At 44.2% G+C, this 25,234-nt stretch overlaps 1 protein-coding gene across 1 annotated transcript; it reads right to left on the bottom strand.

Annotated features, from left to right (window-relative positions):
- Positions 1–1,179: 1,179 nt before the first annotated feature.
- LOC133107900 (solute carrier family 13 member 2-like) lies at positions 1,180–24,385 on the bottom strand. Its single transcript, XM_061217189.1, has 12 exons — positions 24,202–24,385; positions 19,196–19,324; positions 17,707–17,843; positions 16,973–17,196; positions 6,638–6,806; positions 5,477–5,599; positions 4,789–4,998; positions 4,580–4,674; positions 3,276–3,388; positions 2,462–2,623; positions 1,418–1,555; positions 1,180–1,326 (listed from the first exon to the last, which is right to left on the bottom strand). Exons 1-12 carry the CDS (start codon positions 24,304–24,306, stop codon positions 1,195–1,197), a joined length of 1,737 nt encoding a protein of 578 aa, XP_061073173.1. The 5' UTR covers positions 24,307–24,385; the 3' UTR covers positions 1,180–1,194.
- Between the last annotated feature and the right edge of the window lie 849 nt (positions 24,386–25,234).

Below are 25,234 nucleotides of genomic sequence, written 5' to 3'. Positions count from 1 at the left end.
CATTAAAACCCGTATCCCTCCAATGTAATCCTCAGTACACAGGCAGCTGTGCTTGGATCCTCTGCAGCTCCTAGGGTCCAGCTTCCATGCTCTTGTGCCTTCCTGTTTTTTTTTCTTTGACTAGTGAAGTACTTTTACATCTCCCGTGTCTCTCTACCACTGTTACCACTCCTTTATGTTTCTGACACACACACCCGAACCCCAAAACCTATACCCACACCACCTCATACTCCTACACCCCAAAACCTACAGCCACACACCTAAAAACCTACACCCACACACCTACACCCCAAAACACAACTGATCCCGAAAACCCAAACCCACACACCTACACCCCAAAACCTACACCCACACACCAAAAACCCAAGCCCACACACCTACACTCCAAAACCTACACCCACACACCCAAACCCGAAAACCCAAGCCCACACACCTACACTCCAAAACCAATGCCCACCCATCATCTCACACATCCAAACACACACCCCAAAAATATAGACCCACACCTTGTCACACAAATTGTGAAATAAAGCATTTATTTCCTTTGTACTTCACAACTGATACATAAACACTGTATTTAAACAATGAATTTCTTTTTACAATAATAAACATTTTACAAGTACAGTAGTGACAGGCAACAACATATGATAAGCTGTCACAGTACCAAAATATGCTGCTAACGAATATATACATGTCAATATGCCCTGTCTTAAAAAGTGTTCTGTCATGGGACGCTAATTAAAATGTAGTTATTAGAAACACACACAGGATAAAACGTGTGGCTGGGAATGTCAGAGCAATGTTTGCAATCCAAAAAAAGGATCAAGTACTGCTGCTCTGCTATGTGTACAAAGTCATTACACTCACCAGGACATTTAATTATGCACGCACCACCCCCCGTGTCCTTGGGGGAGGAGTAAGAGCTCACACACTCAAACCTGCAATTTGACTTTGAAAATACCTCTGCAAAGGATGCGCTGATGTCTTCCTGCTCAAGGAAATATTCCTAACTTCTAGAAGGAACATTTAACGGGTTGAATGTCCTAAAACATGGCGGACCTCGATCGATTGCTCGTAGGTAAAAGATAAAAGATAAAAAATATGCGATTGGAATGAGCCTTTAAATTCTCTCATCCTCCCTCCCTCCCTCCATCTGACCCCATCCTTCTCTCTCTCTCTCTCTCTCTCTCTCTCTCAGGGTTTTGTGTGTGTGACGTTAGCCCACGGAGGGAAGCTGTTCAGTTCGAACATGGCCATTCCCCAGGTGTTGATGGCGAAGTTGATGGACAGAACTCCGATGACGTTCAGCATCAGGCCCGCCTTGGCCTAAGGGAGAGAGGAGACAGGTCAGAGAAAAGAGGTTTTTGGGGGCCTGCAGTGTCACCGTGCGGCCAGCAGGGGGTGCAGGAGGACCCACCATGTCCATGACCTTCAGGTTGCCGTAGGAGAAGGCGATGGCGTTGGGCGGCGTGGCCACGGGGAGCATGAAGGCCAGCGAGGCGCAGATGGTGCAGGGCAGCATGACGTAGAGCGGGTGCAGCTCTATAGCAGTGGCCTGAGGGGGGGCAGGGAGGGGGGTTAGGCAGGGACTACAGCGCACCTGCAGACGTGTGCGAGTCAGTGTGTGCGTGTGTGTGTGAGTGAGTGTGTGAGTGAGTGTGTGTGTGTGTGTGCGTGCGTGCGTGCGTGTGTGAGTGAGTGTGTGAGTGAGTGAGTGTGCGTGTGTGTGTGTGAGTGTGTGAGTGTGTGTGGGTGTGAGTGTGTGTGTGCGTGTGTGTGTATGTGTGTGTGAGTGTATGTGTGCGTGTGGGTGCGCACACTGCAAAAATAACCCAGAAAATAAGTCTTAACATGTGCCTTAGTCTTATATTTAGATTAAAATCTTGACTCATTTCAGGATTTGCCAAAGGGGTGAAATGGCATTATTGGCATTTGGCTCTTATCCAGAATGACATACAGTTGATTCTAGACTAAGCAGGAGACAATCCTCCCCTGGAGCAATGCAGGGTTAAGGGCCTTGCTCAAGGGCCCAATGGCTGTGCGGATCTTATTGTGGCTATAGCGGGGATCGAATCACTGACCTTGGGTGTCCTAGTCATGTACCTTAACCACTACGCTACAGGCCGCCCAAAATGTTGCAAGCGAACATTTCACTTGTCAAGCAAACAGTAACTTAAAACAAGATAATACCTTTTTTTCTCTCAAGTAGAAAATATTAAGTCTTACTACAAGATTAAAAATGCTTGTTTTACGACAGCCTTTTTTGGCAATGTGTCTGTGTGGGAGGACTCACCATAGACGCAAGGATGGGAAGGAATAGTGTGGTGGTGTCAGTGTGGGAGGACTCACCATAGACGCGAGGATGGGAAGGAATAGTGTAGCAGTGTCTGTGTGAGAGGACTCACCATAGACGCGAGGATGGGCAGGAATAGTGTGGTGGTGCCAGTGTGGGAAGACTCACCATAGACGCGAGGATGGGTAGGAATAGTGTGGTGGTGGCTGTGTTACTGGAGCACTCTGTGAAGGTTCCCACCAGCATGCAGAGCAGCAGAGAGATGGCAAAAGGAGGGATCTCTTTCAGCGGAGACAGGCTGTCCCCCAACCACTGAGAGAGCCCTGACGTCTAAACACAAACACAACATTACTGCAATGACTGTTCCCCAACCACAGGGAGAGCCCTGACATCTAAACACAAACACAACATCTTCACAATTACAGTGTGTGTGTGTGCGCTGCAAAAATAACCCCAATAAGTAAGTTTTAAGAAGTAACTTAGTCTTATATTTAGATTAGAATATTGTTTATATTACTGCAGTGACTATTCCCCAACCACAGAGAGAGCCCTGATGTCTAAACAAAAACACAACATCACAACAATGACACCCAACCACAACATCACAACAGTGACACCCAACCACAACATCACAACAATGACACCCAACCTGCAATGACTGTTCCCCAACCACAGAGAGAGCCCTGACGTCTAAAATATGCCAAGTGCAGGGTAACCACCCAAGGTTGTGTAATGTGCAGGGCCAAAGGGTTATCTGCTGTACTGTCATGCGGATGATGCAGCACAGTGTGGAGCCTTTACTGGGTGCCCCACCAGCTGCCCTTACAGAGCCATGACTGCACTCTCACCAGGGGGGTTCATGTGCAGCAAGGTATACACAGCTGCATGGCGCAGAAGCCCTGTGCCTGTTTCTGGGAGTGTCTCTGGTCATGTGGGGTGCATCTAGCCATGGTTCTGGGTGTGGCCCAGGAGTGGTCCGTACCTCACTGCCCCGTGCCAGGGCAAAGCCACCCCCCAGCAGGAGAATGATGTTCCAGGGCATCTTCTCATGGACCACGTCCCAGTTCAGCAGCGTAGGTGGCGCCTTCCAATTCTCTGCAAGGAGGGGAACAATTTGATGAACAGGCCAAAACCTGTCTCCACACAGTCTACACAATCAATGCAGCTTGCATATCATGTAGCGTAAAGCTATCAATAGCTTTATGACAACTGGATAATATATAAACATAACATTCACAGATAAAAGTACACTCACATGTAGTCTAACACGGCAAACATTTTATCTTATTTCAGAATTGTGGAATTGCAAAGCAACTGATATTGCTATTTTCTAAATGGTACGGTCTGTTATCCTTGTGGCTTCATGGAGATACAGGCTTTCAGCAGGGGCATAATCAGGACCTAAAATACGGTACCAGGGTCACAAGACCAGGGTATGGCCTTTTCTCCCCTTTAATTTAGTCATTTCAACAAGGACTCATTTTGGGTTGTACATGCTGTACATATAGTTGAGGCCAAAAGTTGACATACTTATAGGGGACATGTATATTATGTAAATATTAAGATTTAAGCTCTTTTTTGCAGATCTTTTTTTCTAGAATGCCTGGAAAACGCACTTCCTTTTTCACAAAAAACATTCAAAAGTTTGTATTCTGTAACAAATATATTGTCTTCTGAAAATAAAACACAATCTGACGGATCAAAAATATACATGCAGCACAGCTAATATTTGGTTGCATGTCCCTTAGCCCTTTTCATCAGCCAATTTTGGTAGCCGTCTCCAAGCTTCTGGCAGGATTCTGTTTGGATCTTTGACCAGAATCTGGTAGAATTAGAATTGGTAGAGCTCATCCAAATATGTTTGTTTTCTTGCATGGACTCGTCTTTTCAGGGCAGCCCAAAACCGCTTTTGATGTGTGTTTAGGGTCATTGATCTATTGGAAAGTTAAATAATTTCTTCCAAGATTGAACTTTATAGCTGATGGTTTGAGGTTGTCCTGAAGAATTCTGAGGTAACGCTCCTTCTTCATTATACCACCCACTTTCTTCCACTAGCAGCAAAACAGCCCCAGAGCATGATGCTTCCCCCACCAGTGGTACAGTGTTCTTAGGATTGAATGCCTCACCTTTTCTCCTGCAAACGCATTTCTGGTCATTGTGGACAAATAACTCAATGTTTGTTTCATCTGACCACAAAATTCTCCTCCAGAAGGTTTATGTAGAGCTACAGGTCCAAGCAGTGCTACAGGTGCAGGCAGAGCTACAGGAATGCGCTCCGGCACTTACCCTGCCCGTTGCCTCGGGAACAGCTCGGCAACCGTGCAGGAAACAGGAAGAACAGAGTGGACATGAAGATGGCCACCGTGCCGTCAGTCACAAACCTGCCGGACACAGCACGCGTTAGCACCTGCTCACCTGCTCAGACACACAAGCTCAGAGGAACAGAGAGGCAGGCTGGGCAGGGCCTGCTGTTAGCGGGGGTGTCATGGACTCACGTTTGATCCTGGTTGAAAAGTACGGTGGCCCAGCCGGGCATGAATCCTGGCTCCCGGGTGAACCACAGGACCACCAGCAGGACGAAGATGACGAGGACGGAACCTTCAGCAAAGCTGATGGTGCCCAGGCTTTTGTACTCATTCTTCATCACCTGGTAGGCCTCCTTGTCCGCTTTGTTCTTGGAGCCGCAGCCAAATGTCTTCTTAAAGCTGCAGAGAAACAGCCCACATAGCATCTTGTCAAACTCATCCCATAACAGAGACACAATCTCTCGTTGTGTGTTTTGAAATAACTGGGTTTTTATTTCTAATTTACTTCAATCCTCCACAAGGGGTCAATGTAGCCCGTTCATCAATCAGTCGTTCAGTTAGTAGTGCTCATCTCAGCTAATTTTACAACAGAAAAGACCAAATCCAACTATGACCAGCTTGAAATACCAGCTTGAGCTGGTTTTTTTTCCAGCAAGGTAGGATATTGTTATGGATATTATAATCAGTCTTGACAGATTAATTTCTCTGACATTTACCCATGATGTCATTTTTTTTGGTTGTCCCAAACTGCTGCTCTCACTTCATAACAGGTTATTATTCAAGTTTAAACTGAATATGTATATGCTCGACATTAAAAAAGAACATTCTCCATCCTTTCATGAACATAAACTGTATATTATTCTCCATAGTTTCTTACTTCAGTCCCAGAAACATGAACTGCAGCCAGAACCAAGAGAGGACCAACATCAGCAGCATATTTGGGAAAGAGAACCCAAACCAGCTGGCAAAGTTTATTATACCGCCATTTTTTGGAAATAGCCTGCGGAGAGAGAGAGAAAGAGGGGGGGTTGAGAGGTGCTATAATTCCCAGGAAAGTCTGTGTGTGGGGTTTTAATAATAGTAATAAAACATTTTATTTATATACCACTTTTCATCACACAGAGATCACCCACAGAACAGAGTTGGACCTGTTGGGGGACAGGAGTTCAGAGAAGTAGGAGGGGGCTTCACCACGCAATGCCTTAAAAACTAGCAAGACTATCTTGAAGTCAATCCTGAAGCCGACTGGAAGCCAGTGGAGTGCAGCCAGGACTGGGGTCATGTGCCTGGTTCTGGTTCTTCTGGAAAACTTGCAGCCTCTGGACTGACCTTGCAGGAAGCCCAATTGCATCACCCTGCCCCTCACAAACTGCTTGCGATACTTTCCCTTATCTGGACTTGTCCAGCCTGTGGAAAACTCCGTCTAGTGGGACTGCTAAGTATTACAGTACTCTCGCTCTCGCGTAGGCTCTGCCTACTGAGCATGTGCACTAGAGACTAATGTCAGTTTGTTTCCGGAGCTGTTGATAGCAGTCGAGTTCTTTCCTGCTAGCCTGGTGTATTTATGTTAATTTTCCTTCTTTGTGTTGGTGTGCATCACTGACTAAGTAAGTAACAACTTTAGAGGATGTATATTTGCGTTTACCACTGTCAATTACTTATCCAATATTTGTTAGTTCTTCAACCGTGGTAAATTGTCGCTCTATCGATCAAGTGATGGAAGGGGAGCATATAAATTTGGGGGCCCAGCACTGAGCACATTTGACAGAAGTGAAGTCAGATCCTGCATCGCCTATGGAAACATGCTGGATTCTGTAGGGTACAACTAAAACCGTATAAGGACAGTGCAGTCAAGGCCAGTATAGTAGTTTTGTTGGTCACAACAGAGATCTAACAGGACAGGAACACTGGGGATCCAGAATCAGCAGTCAGGAGATCATTCACTCTGACAAGCGCAGTTTCAGTGCTGTGTCTCGATCTGAAACCAGACTGGTGGTTTGAGCGAGGGAGGGGTGGGGGGTGCAGGGGCAGCACTCACTCATCCACCTGGCCCTTCAGGATGAGGTTGGGGGTGGTGCCCGTGAGGGTGGCAGTGCCCCCGATGCTGGCAGCGTAGCACACGCTCAGACTCATCCCCTTCGTCAGCTTCAGGTACTTCTGCTCCCGCCTCAGCCTCCGCTCCTCCATCGTTGCACTGCCCCATTCCTCTGCAAGACAACACACACACAACATCAACCACATGCACAACATCAACCACACACACAACATCAACCACACGCACAACTCCTCTATCGCTGCACTGCCCCATTCCTCTGCAAGACAACACACACACAACATCAACCACATGCACAACATCAACCACACACACAACATCAACCACACGCACAACTCCTCTATCGCTGCACTGCCCCAGTCCTCTGCAAGACAACACACACACAACATCAACCACATGCACAACATCAACCACACACACAACTTCAACCACACGCACAACTCCTCTATCGCTGCACTGCCCCACTCCTCTGCAAGACAAAACACACACAACATCAACCATACACACACAACTCCTCTATTTCTGTACTGCCCCACTCCTCTGCAAGACAAAACACACACACAAAACACCACACATCAACCACATGCACACAGCACATCAACCACATGCACAACATCAACCACACACACAACACATCAACCACACGCACAACTCCTCTATCGCTGCACTGCCCCACTCTTCTGCAAGACAACACACAGACAACATCAACCACATGCACACAACTCCTCTATCGCTGCACTGCCCCATTCCTCTGCAAGACAAAACACACACAACATCAACCATACACACACAACTCCTCTATCGCTGCACTGCCCCACTCCTCTGCAAGACAAAACACACACAACACATCAACCACACACACAAAACACCACACATCAACCACATGCACACAGCACATCAACCACACGCACAACATCAACCACACACACAACACATCAACCACACACACAACACACACAACACATCAACCACACGCACACAACTCCTCTATCGCTGCACTGCCCCATTCCTCTGCAAGAGAAAATACCACACATCAACCACACACACAACACACACAACACATCAACCACACACACAAAACACACAACACATCAACCACACACACAAAACACACCCATCAATCTAGGGCTGCAACTAACGACTGTTTTGATAATAGATTAATCTGTCGATAATTTCTTCCATTAATCGATGAAGCGGATAAAACCTCAAAAGACACATTTTATTTCCACCATTTTATTAAAAAAAGTGTACAATATTAACACAAATAAATGTATGCTATACAACATGTGCAAAAGATATATGTTCGTTTTTTTCATTAATAAAGTGCACACATTTTTTTACATTGCGTGAACGGACCTCAGTTATTAAAATAATAATGAATTAGTACAAATAATAAAGAATCTACGGAGGTAGATTGTTACTGTAGTAACACTTTCTCACACACTCACACACACACACACACACACACACACACACACACACACACACACTCTCTCTCTTTCTCTTTCAACAGGAACTTTGCATTACAATGAAACATTTTTAGCATGTCCACACGCTCCTGGCTAAGGCTAGCCCGCTATGTTGCCTGCTGCAGAGGTGGTGGATGGTATTGAGGTGGCAGGTATGCATACGTAAGACTTTCCAACCTGACTAAGGTGGGATATCTATCCTTGTTAGCCTTCCACCAATGTAATGGAATTTCTTCCTTCTCTGCAAAGTATGTGAGGACTTCATTCCTCACTTGGCTGTTCAGACCCTCAGCTTCCCGCTCCCTATTTTGTTCTTCACTGCTGGCTTCAGAATCGAGGAGTGAGTCTAGTAAAGAGACAGGAGTTGTAGGTTCAGCAGCTGTAGTAATGGTGGAGGTGGCACTGGTTTGGTCACAGAGACGGCCATGCTGCTGCTTATCCATCTCCCTTCTCATGCCAAGTGCCAGCGTTTGCACATTCAGGACTTTGTGAGGTTTTAGAAACTTCTTTTGAAGCTCGGATCCAGGGCAGTGGAGAGGATCAGCGTGTTTGGTGCTGTGTCTGTTAGGTTTTGTCTTTCTGCTGTGTGTTTTCTGTCTGTGTTGTTAGTGTTTCCGTGTTTTTTGTTACCTCCGTAGTGTCCCGGTCATTAGTTTCTTATGTATTTCTCCCCACTCATGAAGACAGTGGCACATTCAAAAGCCTTAAGGGCTGTGGAAAGCTCTTCCAGCAGGCTCCACTGCCCTGGTTTCAAATACAGGTACCCTCTTCCCCTCCGTGTGACATGTTGCATGTTCCACAAGACATCTTGCAGCCCTAATAGCTTTTTTCAATGCTTGGGTGCTTCAACGCAGAGTTGATCACAAGTTGCTGTGACGCCCCCAAGTTTGGCACCCCCAGGCTTCGGCGAGTGGACCCAATGTAGACACGGACCAGAGAAAAGGTAAAACTCCCCACGGGAGATTTTAATAGCAGACAAAACACAAAGCGAGTGCGAGAATCAAATCAAGGGTCAGACAATGAAGTAAGCAATCTGCAAAGGCTTGGTATAGTAGGGCAGGACTGAGTCGTGGTCAAAACCCAGAAGAAACAATCAGTAAGGCGGAGTGCAGAAGGGTGATCAGACACAGGCAGATGGTCGGGGTAATGCTGACCATCTACACCTTAACCACATAGTCATTGAGTCATTTCTGAAGTGCTAGAGTACACAGTGAAAACAACAAAAAAAATGTTCACTGTCAAAATACTTGTGCAGTTTATTGTGTATGTGTGTCTGTATATATGCACCATACATACATACAGTATATATAAACATATAGGGCCTCATTTATCAAACGTGAGCCGAATGAAAATCCCCCTAAATTCTTTTTTCGTAGGACCTGAACGAACTTCACAAGCAGTCTCAGCTGTTCATACTGTGTGCAGAAATGAAAGCACACGGTTGTAAAGCGTGCTTTGTGCGTTTATTATTTCATTAATTTAGATTTTATTATGAGTGGCAAAACTATTTTAATAAGCCAATTGAATATTCTAATTATTCATTGCACTCAAACTGCTGGAGAACAACAGGCGGTGACGTGGTTCATCCGAGCACAAGCACAGTTTGCTTTGCGGCAGATCACAGCAAACAAGACAAAATACTATTATGCTGTCTCTGCTCTCAGCGGGTCTACAGCTGCCAGAATCGTGAGTCCGCTCGAAGATCCTCTGACTGACGATAAATACAGTGCTTTAAAGGCTCGCCTCTTAGACACTTACGGACTGACAGAGTCGGAGCGTGCCAAACAGCTCCTTGCTCTTTCGGGTCACGGTGAGGCAAAGCCATCCGAACTGATGGACTATATGCTGGAACTTTTGGGCAACCATAAGCCCTGTAGCTATTCTTCAGCTGCCAGAACATGTTAGGTCAGCCCTAGCTAATACGCCCATCACAGATTACCGGGAACTGGCTCGGGCAGAACACATTTCACTCGGCCACACGTGTTCACCGGCCCAGTGGAGCCAGCAAATGCAGTTGGGGGGCAATAATCCGTGACTGAAATCAGCGCTGACGGGTCAAACAGCTTCCTCTTCAACACTGACGCCATTTCTGGAAGGAAGTTCCTGTGAGCGTCCTGCCTGCGTTGCCTGTCGACATACGCACGAGAAACAAGGGTCCTCGAGACTGCCAACAGCAGTACTATTCAGACTTTTGGAGAGCGACACACAACGTTGTGTTTCCAGGGGCAGGTGCTTCATGGTGGCATGGGTAGCTAAACTGCTGCTCGGAGCAGATTTCCAGTGCGCCAATGGCCTGCTGGTAGACGGAAATGCCATGGACTTTGAATCATTTCCCTGCATGCTCAGTGACCTCCCCACGACCGCACTTTCTAACGTGCTCACTGTTGTGAGTTTGCTCGTCTGCTGGGTGAATTCCCCAACCTCACCAAGCCCACTTTCTCTCCCGTTGACACCAAACATCACATGACATACCCAGGACAGGCCCACCGGCCCACGCCCGCGTCAGTCGCCTTGATCCAGGAAAGCTTGCCTTCGCAAAGGCAGAGTTCGACAACATGGAGAGGCTAGGACTAGTTTGCCGCTCCAGCAGTCTGTGGGCCTCTCCCCTACACATGGTGCTCAAGTCCGGTGGTGGGTACCGCCTGTGCGGGGACTACCGTCGCCTGAACGGTGCCACCACCCCCCGACTGTTACCTGGTTACTCACATACAGGACTTTTCAGCCTGACTGGCAAGCGAGGATATCACCAGGTACTTGTACGCCACAAGGAAATCCACAAGACGGTGGTCATCACCCCTTTTGGACTTTTAGAATTTTTACGCATGCCTTTTGGGCTTAAGAGCACTGCCCAGGCTTTCCAATGCCTGATGGACTGAGGGACATTCCTTTACTTTTATATAGACGACAAGGCAGCATGTCTAGAGCAGAACACCTGTCCCACCTGCGGGTATTCTTTGAGCACCTCAGCCAACATGGCTTCATCTTAAACCCAGCAAAGTGCCAGTTTGGGTTGTCATCTCTCGCTTTCCTCGGGCACCACATCTCCAGGGACGGGGCGATTCCTCTTCCAGCTAAATTGCCTGCTGTGGTAGATTTCCCACAGCCCTGCACAATGGTAAATGGCTGGCATTTATATAGCACCTTTATACAAAGGCCAACGGTCTGTGCGAGTGTTTCTACCACTCCATGAAGGCAGCGCTGAAGGCTGGTGCGATCGGCTGCCCTGGGTGATGTCAGGGCTCCAGACGGCCCCAAAAGAAGATCTTCAGTCGTCCTCTACAGAGTTGGTTAATGGCCAGCCGCTCCGGGGGCCGGTCTGCAACCAGTCGACGTGCCAGCGGTGCCCACTTCACACCACGGCCTGCCCCAGTTCCAGGTTCAAGACAACCTTCACATGGCAGAGTTCGTTTTCATCAGGCATGACGCACACCGGAGTACGACGGGCCCTTCCTGGAGCGAGGTGACAAGGCTTTAGTCCTGGACATCGGAGGCAAGCCGGACCATGTGTCAGTGGACCGGCTCAAGCCTGCACACCGGGACCTGATGTGGCCCGTGAAACTGGGGCTGCCCCCTCGGCGTGGCCGACTGCGTACTGCCGTGTCCCCACTCCCAATGCAGCCCTGAAAATGTAGCCTATTGCTGCCATGGTGTAGTCATCAGCTGTATTCAAACATTCAATGGCATAACGTTAGCTGCAACACACAGACGGTAAGATACAACAATTGAAAAAGTTTGTTATTGGGAAAAGAAAGATAACATAAAATATAAGAATCTGTGCAGAATCTGCATAGATACTGGATGATGTAGCTCCTGGATGAGATAGACAAATGTGCTGTGGTTCTCTTCAGTTGCGTGACCATATTAAGTATTTTCTTTCCAGCTTGTTGTAGCAACATTGCCCGGTGAAAGAAAGGATTTGGAGAGAAAAATATGATCTTATGCCTCGGGGTCTCCACCCAGTTGGACGAGCCCAGAAAACCTCCAAAGGGAGGTGCCTGGGAGGCATCCTGGTCAGATGCCCAAACCACCTCAATTGGCTCCTTTCGACGCCCAGCCACCCGACGGAGGAAGCTCATTTCGGCCGCTTGTTTCCGCGATCTCGTTCTTTCGGTCACTACCCAAAGCTTGTGACCATAGGTGAAACATGTCACATGGGTTAAAACATTTTAATGAATGTTCATTTACACCTATTAGTAATGTTGATGGGCTAATTTAGACTTATTCAGCTGTGTTACCTTCATTATAAGGCTCAAATATGTTTTATAACTCCAGACAGATATTTTTGGCCAAAAATGGCTCTTTTGATTATAAAAGGTTGCTGACCCCTGCATTAAGGCAATGGTGTTCTATAAGCTTTGCGCTGACAACTAGCCCACTACTGTCATTGGTTTAATGTTTATGTTTTATAGGACTTATAGGACTTATAGGACTTAATAACATAGAAGTTGCCATCGTAGCTAAACTGTCCTATTTAATGTTACATAGCTAGCTAGCTAACACAATTAGATATTAAGCATGGAGTTAGTAATATCTAAATTACCCAACAAGAAACACCGATAGAGATGGCTATTATATCTACAGACTAACCAGAGATGCTGCTTTATGTGGTGTAAACTATGTTACCCATGTAAAGGTAATTATCTTAGTTGATCCTTAATTGACAACGTGTGTCAACATGAAGACAATCACATGGTTAAAAATAACCTTTAATTTTTAATCCTTACTACTATTAGACCACTTTCTGAATTAAGTGCTTACTTGGTGTCTTTCTCTGTCTCTCTCCCAGCAGACAAGAAAGCCTTTGACCTTAATGTCTCTGCTTCTCCTGGAAGGGGGTAGCTAGCACATTCCGGTCTTACAGCAAGGTCAACAAGGGGTATTCAGAAGACAAAATAGTGATAAATGTTAGTGGACAGCTTCATGTCTTTTTGTTTTGGTAAAGCCCCCCTTCTGGAAAAGTGTGAAAAGTGTGAATAGTAAAAAGGTAAAAATAAAAGGTTATTTTTAACCATGTGATTGTCTTCATGTTAACACACATTGTCAATTAAGGATCAATTAAGAAAATTACCCTTACATCCATTAATCCAGGGTCAGTCATAATGGTACTTAGTCATTTTGGAAAATCAGATCCTAGACCAGCAGGGCAAATTAAGCCTGAAGTATAGATAGCTAGCAAGCTAGGTAGGTAAACTAGCAGTTGGAAATTTAGCTAGCTAATTAGAATCATCACTATTAGCAAAGATTTTAGCTAAGCCTATACGGTAGCTTGGGCTAGCTGGTCCACCTTGTTGCATAGCTAGCTAACATAATTAGCTAGCTAGCTGCTCTGCCTTGTCCACAAATTCCGGAATTCAAGAGTATATTACGTTAGTTGGGGCAACACATTTATTTAAGTTGACTAGCTTTGTACAGTTGTATCGCTAGCTCCTAGTAACTACTAGTAACTAACAGGCTAGAAGAAAGCTATCAATAGCTAATGTGAGCTGAACTAACTGCTATCTTGGAGTAACCTGTCATGACAACATTTCTGGGGCAGCACGTCTGTGGCTGTGTCCCATTATCTTGCACTCCACTTGTCCAGTACCACTCCTCCACTCCAGCGGAAGAATATGGAGCTAAAGAGTGGAATTAAGAAGTGAACGAGGGGGAGTGAATGAAATTGGGACAAGCTTTTTCGGCTTCGCTGTCATCAGTCGACATCCTGTGTTGAAGAAATAGCCCTGTCATAATTGTTATTTTTTGGCGATCCCGCACATAGGTCTTGGTCACTTGGTCAGTCCAAGTTTCAAGCACAAGTTGCATAGTAGGATAAAGTAGGTTTGCAACACAAACCTGACATTGTGGTTTGCCTCGAGACAGAAATTAATATGTAATCACCAACATTGGATCAAAGTAAAAATCTATAACATTTAATTAAACATCACAATTTACTGTAATGCCAGAATCCCAATGTGTCCGATCTGAACACCATGTACTGTAACAGTTTATGTTCTTGGCTGTTGTTGCATATCACATACGCTTCTTCAGAAACAGTTCTGTTGATTATTGAAACGTAGCCTAGCCTATATGGCACTTCATATGTGAATTTGTTACTGTGGGAAATAATTGTTTTTCAATGTAAACACTGATCATTGGAAAACAATTATTTCCCACAGTAACAAATTTATTGGTAATAAATATGTAATTTGGAAATGGTAGGCTGAATAAATTCATCCATGCATGTCTATGTAGGCTACTGAAATAATGGAAGGTGCCATGTTTATTTAGAGAATGCTGGTTTTATGTACAAATAAATACATAAACCCACTTCCCTGTTTTAAATGTCCCAGTTTGTGCGGAGGACACTTTCTTTCTGTAAATAATGAAACATTTTTCTTGGGTTGCTGTATTTGCTAGCAAGCTAGTGCCAAGTTAACTATATAGCTTGCTAGCTAACGTTAGCTACAATGTTAGGGGGGTGCTGACAGGTAATGTTGACGTTTCATTAGCTAGCTTGACCACATCATGTATATAAATCATATCAATACATTTTTCAAATTCAGTTTTCACTAATAATTTTTATATCCCAACATTGACGTTACGTGTTCATACCTTGGCTAAATGACTGCTATTTGCATTCCTTAGTCAGCAGAGCCGTTATCCTTCCTGAAGAGGGTAAGTAAGTCTGTGTGTCGTGTGGCTTGCAGTTACATCATGTCTTACATTATAGAGTGACTGGCAAACAGACAAGCTAACTTTTCACTGTTCATTTTCAATTGCGCCTCATTTCCGAAAATAGCTATTTTAATAACCATAGCACATAATAACCCGCTTTGTGGAAAAGGCAGTAGTCCATTTAAAAGTTGGATGTGTTCTAATTGGGTGAGAAACTGTAGAACGCTGTAAAATGTTGTGAAAATGTCTTATGAAAATGCTAAAATTGTCACTAATCTGTTTAAGAAAAACTACCAAACAGATGTTTTCTGAAATGTTGCCTCTGTTAATGTATGGGTTGTCGGGGCCCTGCCAGGATTTCTTTTTCCCCAACTTCCCACTAAATACAATCTATAACATTCAATTTAAATCATTCAGTGATTGTCTTTATAGATAATGGTTGTTGAGACGGTTGAAATCTACATTTCAAGGAAATTACCACGACACCACTTTCAATAAGTTTGTAGAAAGATTTCTGTGCCAAATAGAATCAAATGTTTTTTGGAAGTCTATAAAACAAGCATGTACCTGTATTTTCTCTTTTATCTCTCTCTCCCTGGCTTTAGATGGACCCCCGACCCCCCGCCCCAGCAGTGGTTTATGAGGCAAAATAAGTACTGTTTCCTGGCTGTGTTTGACCTTGAGAAAGTTATATACAGAAATGCTGCCCCAAAATAATTAAGTCATAACACAGGGTTTTACAAGTCAATAAATCTCTGTCCCTTGTACTTTCCTTCTCTTCCTTCTTTCCCTCACACTTTCACCCTCTCTCTCTTTGTCCCTCGATCCTCTCTCTGTCCATTTCACTTGAAAAAAGTCTGCAGATTGTCAATCATTAATGAGATTATCATCTCCCAGGAATTTTACGAGGAAAGTTCTGGGAACACAGAACACACAGTATCCGTCTCTCCTGCTATCGCTGATTCGGTCCGGATTGGCGATAATCTGCCAGGAAGATGTGGAATGAGCAAGGCTAGGCTCTGGAGGGGTCAATGGAGGGCATAGGTGGATATTAGTCAGTGGTGAAATCTGAGAGAGTGCAGTGACTCACTCCATACAGTGAGTCACTCTGGGGGGGGGGGCAACAGCACTGTTATAACAGCTTGCCAGGTCATGCAGTGACAGTGGAGCCCCCCGGGGGGGCTAAATAAAGGTTCAGCATGGTGTTACTGTAGATATGTAGTCTCTCGACAGCAGGCAACATGACAAGGCATGTCAAGATGAGCTGAAAGGCCACCAAATATTCTCATGGCTTCTGGTTTGGTTCTCTATACAGTGCAGAGGAAAAGCATTACATTCTCAGAAATAAAGGTACCAAAAGGGCATGAAAAGGTAATGCTGTGGCAGTAACCTATAGGTTCATAAAACTGTACCTTTAGTGAGCAATACATAATTTATTTATACCTTTTCTGCATGGTAGTTTCATCTTTGAAGAACAAAAATGTACCTTCACTTTATAACTTTATTTCTGAAAGTGTATATACAGCATAACCTCAGAGAGAACTGTTTTTTTTGGGGGCACGTTTCTTTCTTAGCCTGCGTACTGAAAATGAAAGGAAAATTATTTTGCCACTGAACACATCTGTGTTGTTTTATGCAAGCCTATATTGTAATGAGAATGATCAGATACAAAGAGAGATAGAATTCAGAAAGCTTTGGGATTTTAATTAATCAAATTATCCTGATTACTGGCATAATTAGAAAATGGATAGCCTAGTAGGCTACACGCAATTGCTATATTCATTGATATTTGTTATTCAGTTATGTAATTGCTTGATTGATAATCAAAAGGAATTGTTCAGAGTTACTGAAGGTTTTTTCTACATCCAATAGTAAGCAACGGCAACTGATATGAAGAACACGAACATGCCCACAAGCGACTGATTGTGGAAAGCCAAAGTAATACAACACAATTTTATTGCAGGATGTGTGGCTTCAGGGTTAGAGGGTAAGTAATCTTTCTCAACCTGAAATACACCTAATTAAGAGCTTTAAAAAAGGGGCGTATATACTCCAGGACTAAGTTCAGTTTAGTCCACTGGTTAGTACACGAGACAAACGCTAGCCGAACCACAGGTTTAGTCCATTATTGTATGTCATCGTAAGGGAAGCCTGGTCAGGTGAAGCCATACATGGCAGCCCGGGCCCTGGTGCTTACCATCCCCCACAGGCTCCTTGGTGGGACCCTCCTTCATGTCGCTCATGTGGAAGGCCTCGTTATCGACGCCGGCGGCCTCCTGCTGCTCCCGGTCCTGGGCCTCCTCGGTGCGGCTCAGCTGATTGAGCACGGCCTGGGCGATGGGCAGCATCATGGCTGTGGAGGCGGTGTTGCTGATCCACATGGAGAGGAAGGCTGTGGTGCCCATGAAGCCCATCATTAACCTGGGGAGATGGAAGGGTCAATATCATACACCCTAACCATGAAGCCCATCATTAGCCTGGGGAGATGGAAGGGTCATTATCATACACCCTAACCATGAAGCCCATCATTAGCCTGGGGAGATGGAAGAGTCAATATCATACACCCTCACCATGAAGCCCATCATTAGCCTGGGGAGATGGAAGAGTCAATATCATACACCCTCACCATGAAGCCCATCATTAGCCTGGGGAGATGGAAGAGTCAATATCATACACCCTAACCATGAAGCCCATCATTAGCCTGGGGAGATGGAAGGGTCAATATCATACACCCTCACCATGAAGCCCATCATTAGCCTGGGGAGATGGAAGAGTCAATATCATACACCCTAACCATGAAGCGTCAAGGGTCATATCCTACACCCTAACCATGAAGTGTCAAGGGTCATATCCTACACCCTAACCATGAAGAGTGAAGGGTCAAGGGTCAGAGGCTACGCCTGCATGGGGGGGCGGGGTCACCGTGCGTACAGTGCAGGTTTCACTCCCACGATGAGCAGCACTCTCAGAGCGATGCGCTTGTGCAGGTTCCAGTGCTCCACTGCAATGGCCACCAGCAGACCCCCAATAAACAGCATGTTCGAGTCCTTCAGGTACTGCACACACACCTGGGGAGGGACAGGTACGCACTCAGTACTCATTTACACACAGGGACACACTCGGTACACACTCATACACAAGTACACACTCATTAGAGCATCTCTGAACACACAGTGCATCATAACTCTTAGTGGATTGGCTACAGCAGTAGAAGTCTAAAACATAAGTCCAATAAATACCTAATAAAATGCTCATTGAGTGTAGATTTAAGTTGAATGGGTGATTTGTACTGTAGGCATTGGAAAAAGGCCTTCAATGCAATTTAAATGTATCACTACTGTGTTCAAAATATACCTTAAACAGCATTCAAGGTTATTTGATGGTAGTATCAAAATCTGTTTATAGTCTAGTAATATCACAATCTAAATGTGAATAAAGTGAGCTCTTTATTAGGTATGTATTAGACATATTTTTAGACTTCTACTGCTGTAGCCTATCCACTTAGAATTATGATGCATTGTGTGTCATGTGTGGTTATTTGCGTTAATGTCACCTTCCTGTCAGCTTTGACCAGTCTGGCCCTTCTCCTCTGATGTCTCTCAACGCGTTTCTGTCTGTAGAACTTCTGCTCACTGGATTCTTTTTAGTTTATTTCACCATTTTTTGCAAACTCTAGAGCAGGGGTCTCCAACTCTGGTCCTGGAGGGCTACTGGGTCTGCTGGTTTTTGTTTTCACCTTAAAATCAGCACCCTTTGAGACCCAGGTAACCAGGTGAGGTGAGTTAATTAATCAATTAGAGCAGTTAATCAGAGTTAAGTGCAGGGTAACAAGGAAAACCACAGACCCTGTAGCTCTCCAGGACCAGGGTTGGAGATCACTGCTCTAGAGCCAGGCTGAAGGGTAGGGGGGGGGGGGGCAGGGGGGAATAGAGCCAGACTGAAGGGTGGGGGGGGGGGGGGGGGCGGGGGTATAGAGCCAGGCTGAAGGGGGGTACAGGTCTCCAATACATCACCCACAGGGCCCACACAAACCTGGGACCTTTGTGTATTGTGTTTCATTCCATTACAAATACACTTGAAGTTGGAGAGACACAGCTTTAATTAATTAATAACTTAAAGAATATCCAGTGGGATCCAGAATTATCAGCAATATACTTTTAAAAAGCACATTTTAAGCAACAACAACTTACGCTTGAACTTGATGTACACTTGAAACACTTGTCATTTTATTACACTAAAGTATATATATTTTTACTTGGGCATAATTTTATAAATGGCATATTAATATCGATATGAGAGAGAGATCAGAGAATGAATGAGAACCAGATCAGCCTGTGTGAGCATTTCATAGTATGCAGTATGCTTTGAGTAGTATGCATTGACAGCTAGCAGAAGGGAGGGTAGGCTGGTGTGTCCTTACCTCTCCTGACTCCATGATGCCCATCATGGGGAAGAGGATGACTGGCAGCAGGGCTGTGACCGCCAGTGGGATACACTCTGTGCACCAGTACAGAGCCATCAGGATAATCACAAAACCACACTTTGCTTGCTGCAACACACACAGACACATACACACACAGTGAGAGTGTACGTATACACACACACACACACACACACACACATAAAAAACACAGTGAGTGTACACACACCAAAGATGTTCACAAGTCATCAAATGCAAGTCCAAGTCAAGTCTCAAGTCTCCAGAATGGTGCAGCCTAAACAGCAGTATGGCTATAGAAATTCATCACAATTCACAATATGCTAATTTGAGATATAGAAAGCAGAAGTGTAGAAGACATATGTTGTATATGACATCAAGTGTGTGACAACTGAAGAAGTAGTATCAGGGGCACACAAAAATATAGTGGTTATTTCATTTCTTTTTTCATTTATCTGCCATGCTTGAGCCAATGTTTTGGCAAAGCCATTCTCAAGATGGCTAGAGAAAGGATCAGCAAAACCTCAGGTCTGGTGTGGTAGGTAATTGATATATAAATAAATACAATTTTTAAATAAGCATTACCATGGGCTGTAATATAAGATGATGATGATAAGATAACAGAATAGGGGCCAGTTATATGAGCACAGATTAATCTTAATCCTGGACTAAATGCAGTTTTGTATGGATAATCTCCAATTAAATTTAGTCTAGGACTAGGCTTAATCTGCATCTGCGACGCATAAAACAAAGTTGGGTGTATTTTAACTAAGGAATATATATAATATAAATAATTAAAAAATAATCTTTGGCTGTGATATTGTGCACTTCATAATTTTCACGATGCCATTTGGCAGACTCTTATTGTCCACGACTCCTTATTAATGATGAGTCCCAGTCGAGTTTCAAGTCATTTTTGGACAAGTCCGAATCAAGTCTGGAGTCTGTGTATGGGCGACTTAAGGGCGACTTACAGTCCCCATCCCTGACACACACACCTCATTTATCAATATTTTTGGAAATCCACGTGCAAATGTATGTGGGATCAGAACTGAACTGTTCATACAGAGTGAGGGTGGCCTGTAGCGTAGTGGATAAGGTACATGACTGGGACCCGCAAGGTCGGTGGTTTGATCCCCGGTGTAGCTGCAATAAGATCCGCATAGCCGTTGGGCCCTTAAGCAAGGCCCTTAACTCTGCATTGCTCCAGGAGAGGATTGTCTCCTGCTTAGTCTAATCAACTGTACGTCGCTCTGGACAAGAGCGTCTCCCAAATGCCATGAAAGTACACATATATGCAGGCACACACAGACAGTGATAGTGTATACGCACTCACACACACACATCCAGGTCAAACAAAAATGGTTTGATATCAAACTGGAGGAAAAATCATAAAATAATAGGACAAATGTTACTGTCTGGAATTACCAAGGGGGATGACAGCGATATGTTTTCGTGGTCCTGTGCCAGTCCCCAAGAAGAGGATGGAAAGCACCTGAACATATTGTGGAATTGGACAGGAACAGTGTGTGGATCTTCTGAGCTCAAGTGTGTTGCACAATCTTTTAACTGGGGGTTGACATTGGCTCAGGCGGGAAGAGCAGTCCTCTGACAGTCGGAGGGTTGCCGGTTTGATCCCACGAGGTGTCCCTCAGCAAGACACCAACAATGCTCCTGATGAGCTGGTTGGCAGCCAGTCGTAAGTGTGAGAGTAAGTGTGAATGAGAAGCATCAATTCTACAGCGCTTTGAATAAAGGCGCTATATATATGCCAACCATTTACCATTTAGCTCAGAAGGGGCAGTCAGAACCGACTCGTGAACCTCATCAAAAGAAATGGATAAGATGCGTTGTACCATGTGCCAAATGTTCTATTAAAGTAATAAATGTAAATGTAAAGAGAGGTCAGCCATAGCAACGAATGTCTAAGCCATGACTTGTACGTCCTATTTATAACAATATTGTTTCCGTGCTTTATGGAATTTCAACTCCAATGAACTCCAATTAAGCATTATTTCATCAGGATTACACGAATGAAACATCAGCCATTTTAATGTTGAATCCAATTCTGTTTTTTTATATGATATGAATACTAATTATATTGAAGTGGATTATTAAAATATTTTTTCCACTCAAGATAAAATATGAATGAATGGAGTAAAAGCATAAAACAAGCTTTACAACCGCGTGCTTTCATTTCCGCACACAATACGAACCACTCATGAAGTCCTTTCAGATCCTACTAAAAACTGACTCCGATAAATCCCACATTATTTGTGTAGATGCGTTCCCGAAGGATTTATGGTCAATTTTGTTTGGCTCACGTTTGATAAATGAGGCCCAGAGAGAGTATTTACACACACACTCAGTGGAGTGGTTTTCCGTGTGGTAAATAATGGGCCACATTTTTTTGGCAACAGGGATGCTATAAACCTTCAGTTTCTGTGCAATACACATAAAGATTCCAAAGCCGCTTTCAAATCAGTCGAAAACACTGAAATACTGAAACACCATTCAACATTGGCTAATGTTTACTTTTATGATGTGTGAGGCCTTAAACCAGCATTTTATGTAACAGAGCAGCAACACAACACAGTACTGTATGTTGAATACACTGCCCTTAACGGTTTATAATGTATCATTACATTACATTAATGGCATTTGGCAGACACTCTTATCCAGAGCCACATACAGTTGATTTGATTAAGCAGGAGACAATCCTCCCCTGGAGCAATGCAGGGTTAAGGGCCTTGCTTAAGGGCCCAACGGCTGTGCGGATCTTATTGCAGCTACACCGGGGATCAAACCACCAACCTTGTTCGTCCCAGTCATTACCTTAACCACTACACTACAGGCCATCATATCACTGTCCCCAAAAACACAAAGGGCACAATATGCTGCTAAATAATAAAAGACCGTCTCTCCATTTAGAAGTTAACATGGTTAGTCTTGAATCAGAATTGCTGAGGGGTCCTGGGGGAGGGCAGAGGGGTGTAAGGATGGACATACTTCCTGACCAAAAAGATCTCCTGGAAAACTGAAATATCGGAGCAACACAGGACAGCACTTTTGGACCTACCTAAAGTAACACACACATTATCACCGCAGCTCCACCAAAGAAGCCATAAAGATGAATGATTATTTTTAAGTTAATGAGTAAAACATTTAATCATAAAAGCTAAAAAAGGAAAATGAACAAAAAGAAAACTCAGGTATAAGGTAAGAGAGGCGTTCCAAACAAACTCAACGGGATTGTTTATATAAAACAAAATCTCCAATTAAAATACAGCATCTTTTTTTTTTTTTGACTGACTGAATAGAGCCATTCTCAGTCCAGTTCCTGGGGACGTATATATTATAAAGCAATGTAATTTCCTATTGAGCTAATTAGTGTATGCTAATTTCTGTTACAGCAAATCTCTTAAATAAGTTAAGTTAGCCAAAAGAACTTTATATTTCTCCTCCCCATTGCAGAAACAATGTTTGAAACATCCATTTGGTTTACCTTTGAACTCTTCATTTACCGCACATGGTTTAATTCCAGTGATTACATTTCCATACTTGAAACAGTTATGACCAGCTTGTTTCACCTGTCTATGATTTCATGAATTTAAAAAAAGACTAGTATTAACTATATTACAAAATTAGAAAAAACTAGATGAATCAAAAAGGAATCCTGAAGGAATTAAGGAATAATGTTCCATTTAGTGTATTACAGAAATTGAAAGTGTTCAATGATTTGACTCATTAAAAGTACTGTGATATGAATATGGAAAAGGTGGACTTCATGGCATGTGTAGCTGCTTCAGACAGTATGTGGCCTTAAGGGTCTTTCCTCAAAACACATTACAAGTTTCTGTTTATGAGCTTTTAAGATTTCACTGCAATTCAACGGTCGCAATTATATTTGCAGAAAAAACAGCACCCATGGAAGACAGTATTTCTCTGTTGGTGGTATGAAAGTAATTATTATATTTTATCTTCCTGCTGTGAGTGGCTTTAATCCATATCCCTCTGCAGAGTCTCACAGAGCTGAAGATCTCACCATTATCTCTCATGTCACATGCACTCACTCTCAGATAAACATGGACAAACAGAATTCAGTATCAGAGCCTGAAGCTCCCGGTTTCTGCATCAGAGAACTAGAACCAGTGGGGTGTTGGTTCCAGCCCTGAGCACAGCCCAGCTCAATCATGAGCAACACACAGCCCAGCTCACCATGGGGGCAACATGGCTCAGGCAGTAAGAGCAGTCGTCTGGCAGTAGGAGGGTTGGTGGTTCGATCCCCCACCCGGGCTGTGTCGAAGTGTCTCTGAGCAAGACACCTAACCCCTAACCCCTAAATGCTGCTGACAAGCTGGTTGATGCCTTGCATGGCAGCCAATCACCGTTGATGTGTGTGTGAATGTGTGTCTGAATGGATGAATGAGAAGCATCAATGGTACAGTGCTTTGGATAAAGGTGCTATATAAATGCCAACCATTTACCATTTAGCTTAGCCTGCTGTAGGGAGTACCACACCACGCACACAGGCAATACGGGACCCTGCTGTAAATTGAGCGGTGCCAGCTTGATAATGTATCTGGTCAAGCTGGTGTTAAGCTGGTCCAGCTGGGTATCAGCTCGTCAACCAGTTAGTGCTGGCAGCTTGTCTGACCACCAGTATTGCTGTTTAAAAACATAAATTTAGCTGGAAGCTGGAAAATGGTCTGAACTGGTCAACCAGCTAAACCATGTTGAGCTTGGAGATTGTCGGAACTGATCAACAAGCTCTGTTTCAAAACCTACCTTGAGCTTTTTTATTCAGCAGGGGAAACATCAGCTCTCTATTCACCCATAATCCTAAAGGTATTACAGATAACCCACACAAACATGCAGATGTAATTAACGTATATACATGCATCCATACACACGCAGACACTGGGATCCATCAGCAAAGTCAGAGTAATAGACACACACAGACACTGGGACAGACGCACGGCGGTTACCGGGGTGTTGATGGCGAGTGGTAGGGGCAGGATGAGCAGGGGGGTGAGGAAAATGATGAGGTAATTCCGATATTTCCACAGGCACTTCAAGACCTCGGCCACCATGATTCACTCAGTCCAACAGCACAGGTACGAGAAACCAGGTATCAGAGACAGCTCAGGCACCAGAAACACAGGTAGACCACTGCAGGGGACACCTTTAGCAGATAATTAGCACTTCTACTGTACTGTATTATGAGAGGAAGCCAGATAAAAATCAGTGTATATATATGACAAACGACTAATGATTAACTCACATTTTGGGAGGGGCGTTATATGAACTTCACACCATGGGGGAGCAGTGAGAATAAGTTCACAAAACAATAGTCAAACTCAGCTTTATGGCATGAAGATAAGAGTTCTAATAGGACCTTTTCAAAGGCACTTTATGGCCTTATAACTGTCCCAGCACAATATAAACCTGTGTGGACGCATGTGTTGTGACTGTAGGTAACATCTTGTACAAACAGTAATAGTCTTTTAATCCTGTCTAATAAATCACTGCTACCCTGTCACCCTCTAATAGTCTACCACCATTGATAAATATGCACAAATAATACTGTAAACTAAAAAAAGAATACCATTATTGACAAAAGGTTTATGTGCAGTTTTCAATGTGTTTGGAGTCATTGTCCAACAGGACAATCTACCAATGATCAAGTCTCAGCTTTCTTGCAGAGATAGCCAGATTTTCTGCCAAGATTAAATAGTGCCCCTGGACCACTGGCAGCAAAACATAGCCAAACACCAATTACCCACTGCCATATTTGACAGTAGGTATGAGGTGCTTCTCCTTTTGCTGCCAAACAAGACTATAGTGCATTTGGGCAAATATTACATTTTGGTCTCATCTGACCATAGCCCTCTCTTCCAGTAATACTTCCAATGATGTTTGGCAAACTCCAGATGCTTGGTTTTGTTTATTGTTCTCAGTAAGGGCTGTCTTTTTTGCCACCTGTTCAAAGAGTTTGTTTGTATGGAGGTGCCATTTTAT

Source organism: Conger conger, chromosome 13 (genome assembly GCF_963514075.1).
Source record: "Conger conger chromosome 13, fConCon1.1, whole genome shotgun sequence".
NCBI lineage: Eukaryota > Metazoa > Chordata > Actinopteri > Anguilliformes > Congridae > Conger > Conger conger.
This window is presented reverse-complemented; position numbering and strand designations above follow the sequence as displayed.

Excerpts from the sequence above, each read along its gene's own strand:
- LOC133107900 (XM_061217189.1), bottom strand. The coding sequence starts at position 24,306 with ATGGTGGCCGAGGTCTTGAAGTGCCTGTGGAAATATCGGAATTACCTC. Across the intron at positions 19,325-24,201 it reads CACTCGCCATCAACACCCCG|CAAGCAAAGTGTGGTTTTGT; the intron begins GTAACCGCCGTG and ends TGTGTGTTGCAG. Across the intron at positions 3,389-4,579 it reads TTCCCGAGGCAACGGGCAGG|AGAATTGGAAGGCGCCACCT; the intron begins GTAAGTGCCGGA and ends CCCTCCTTGCAG.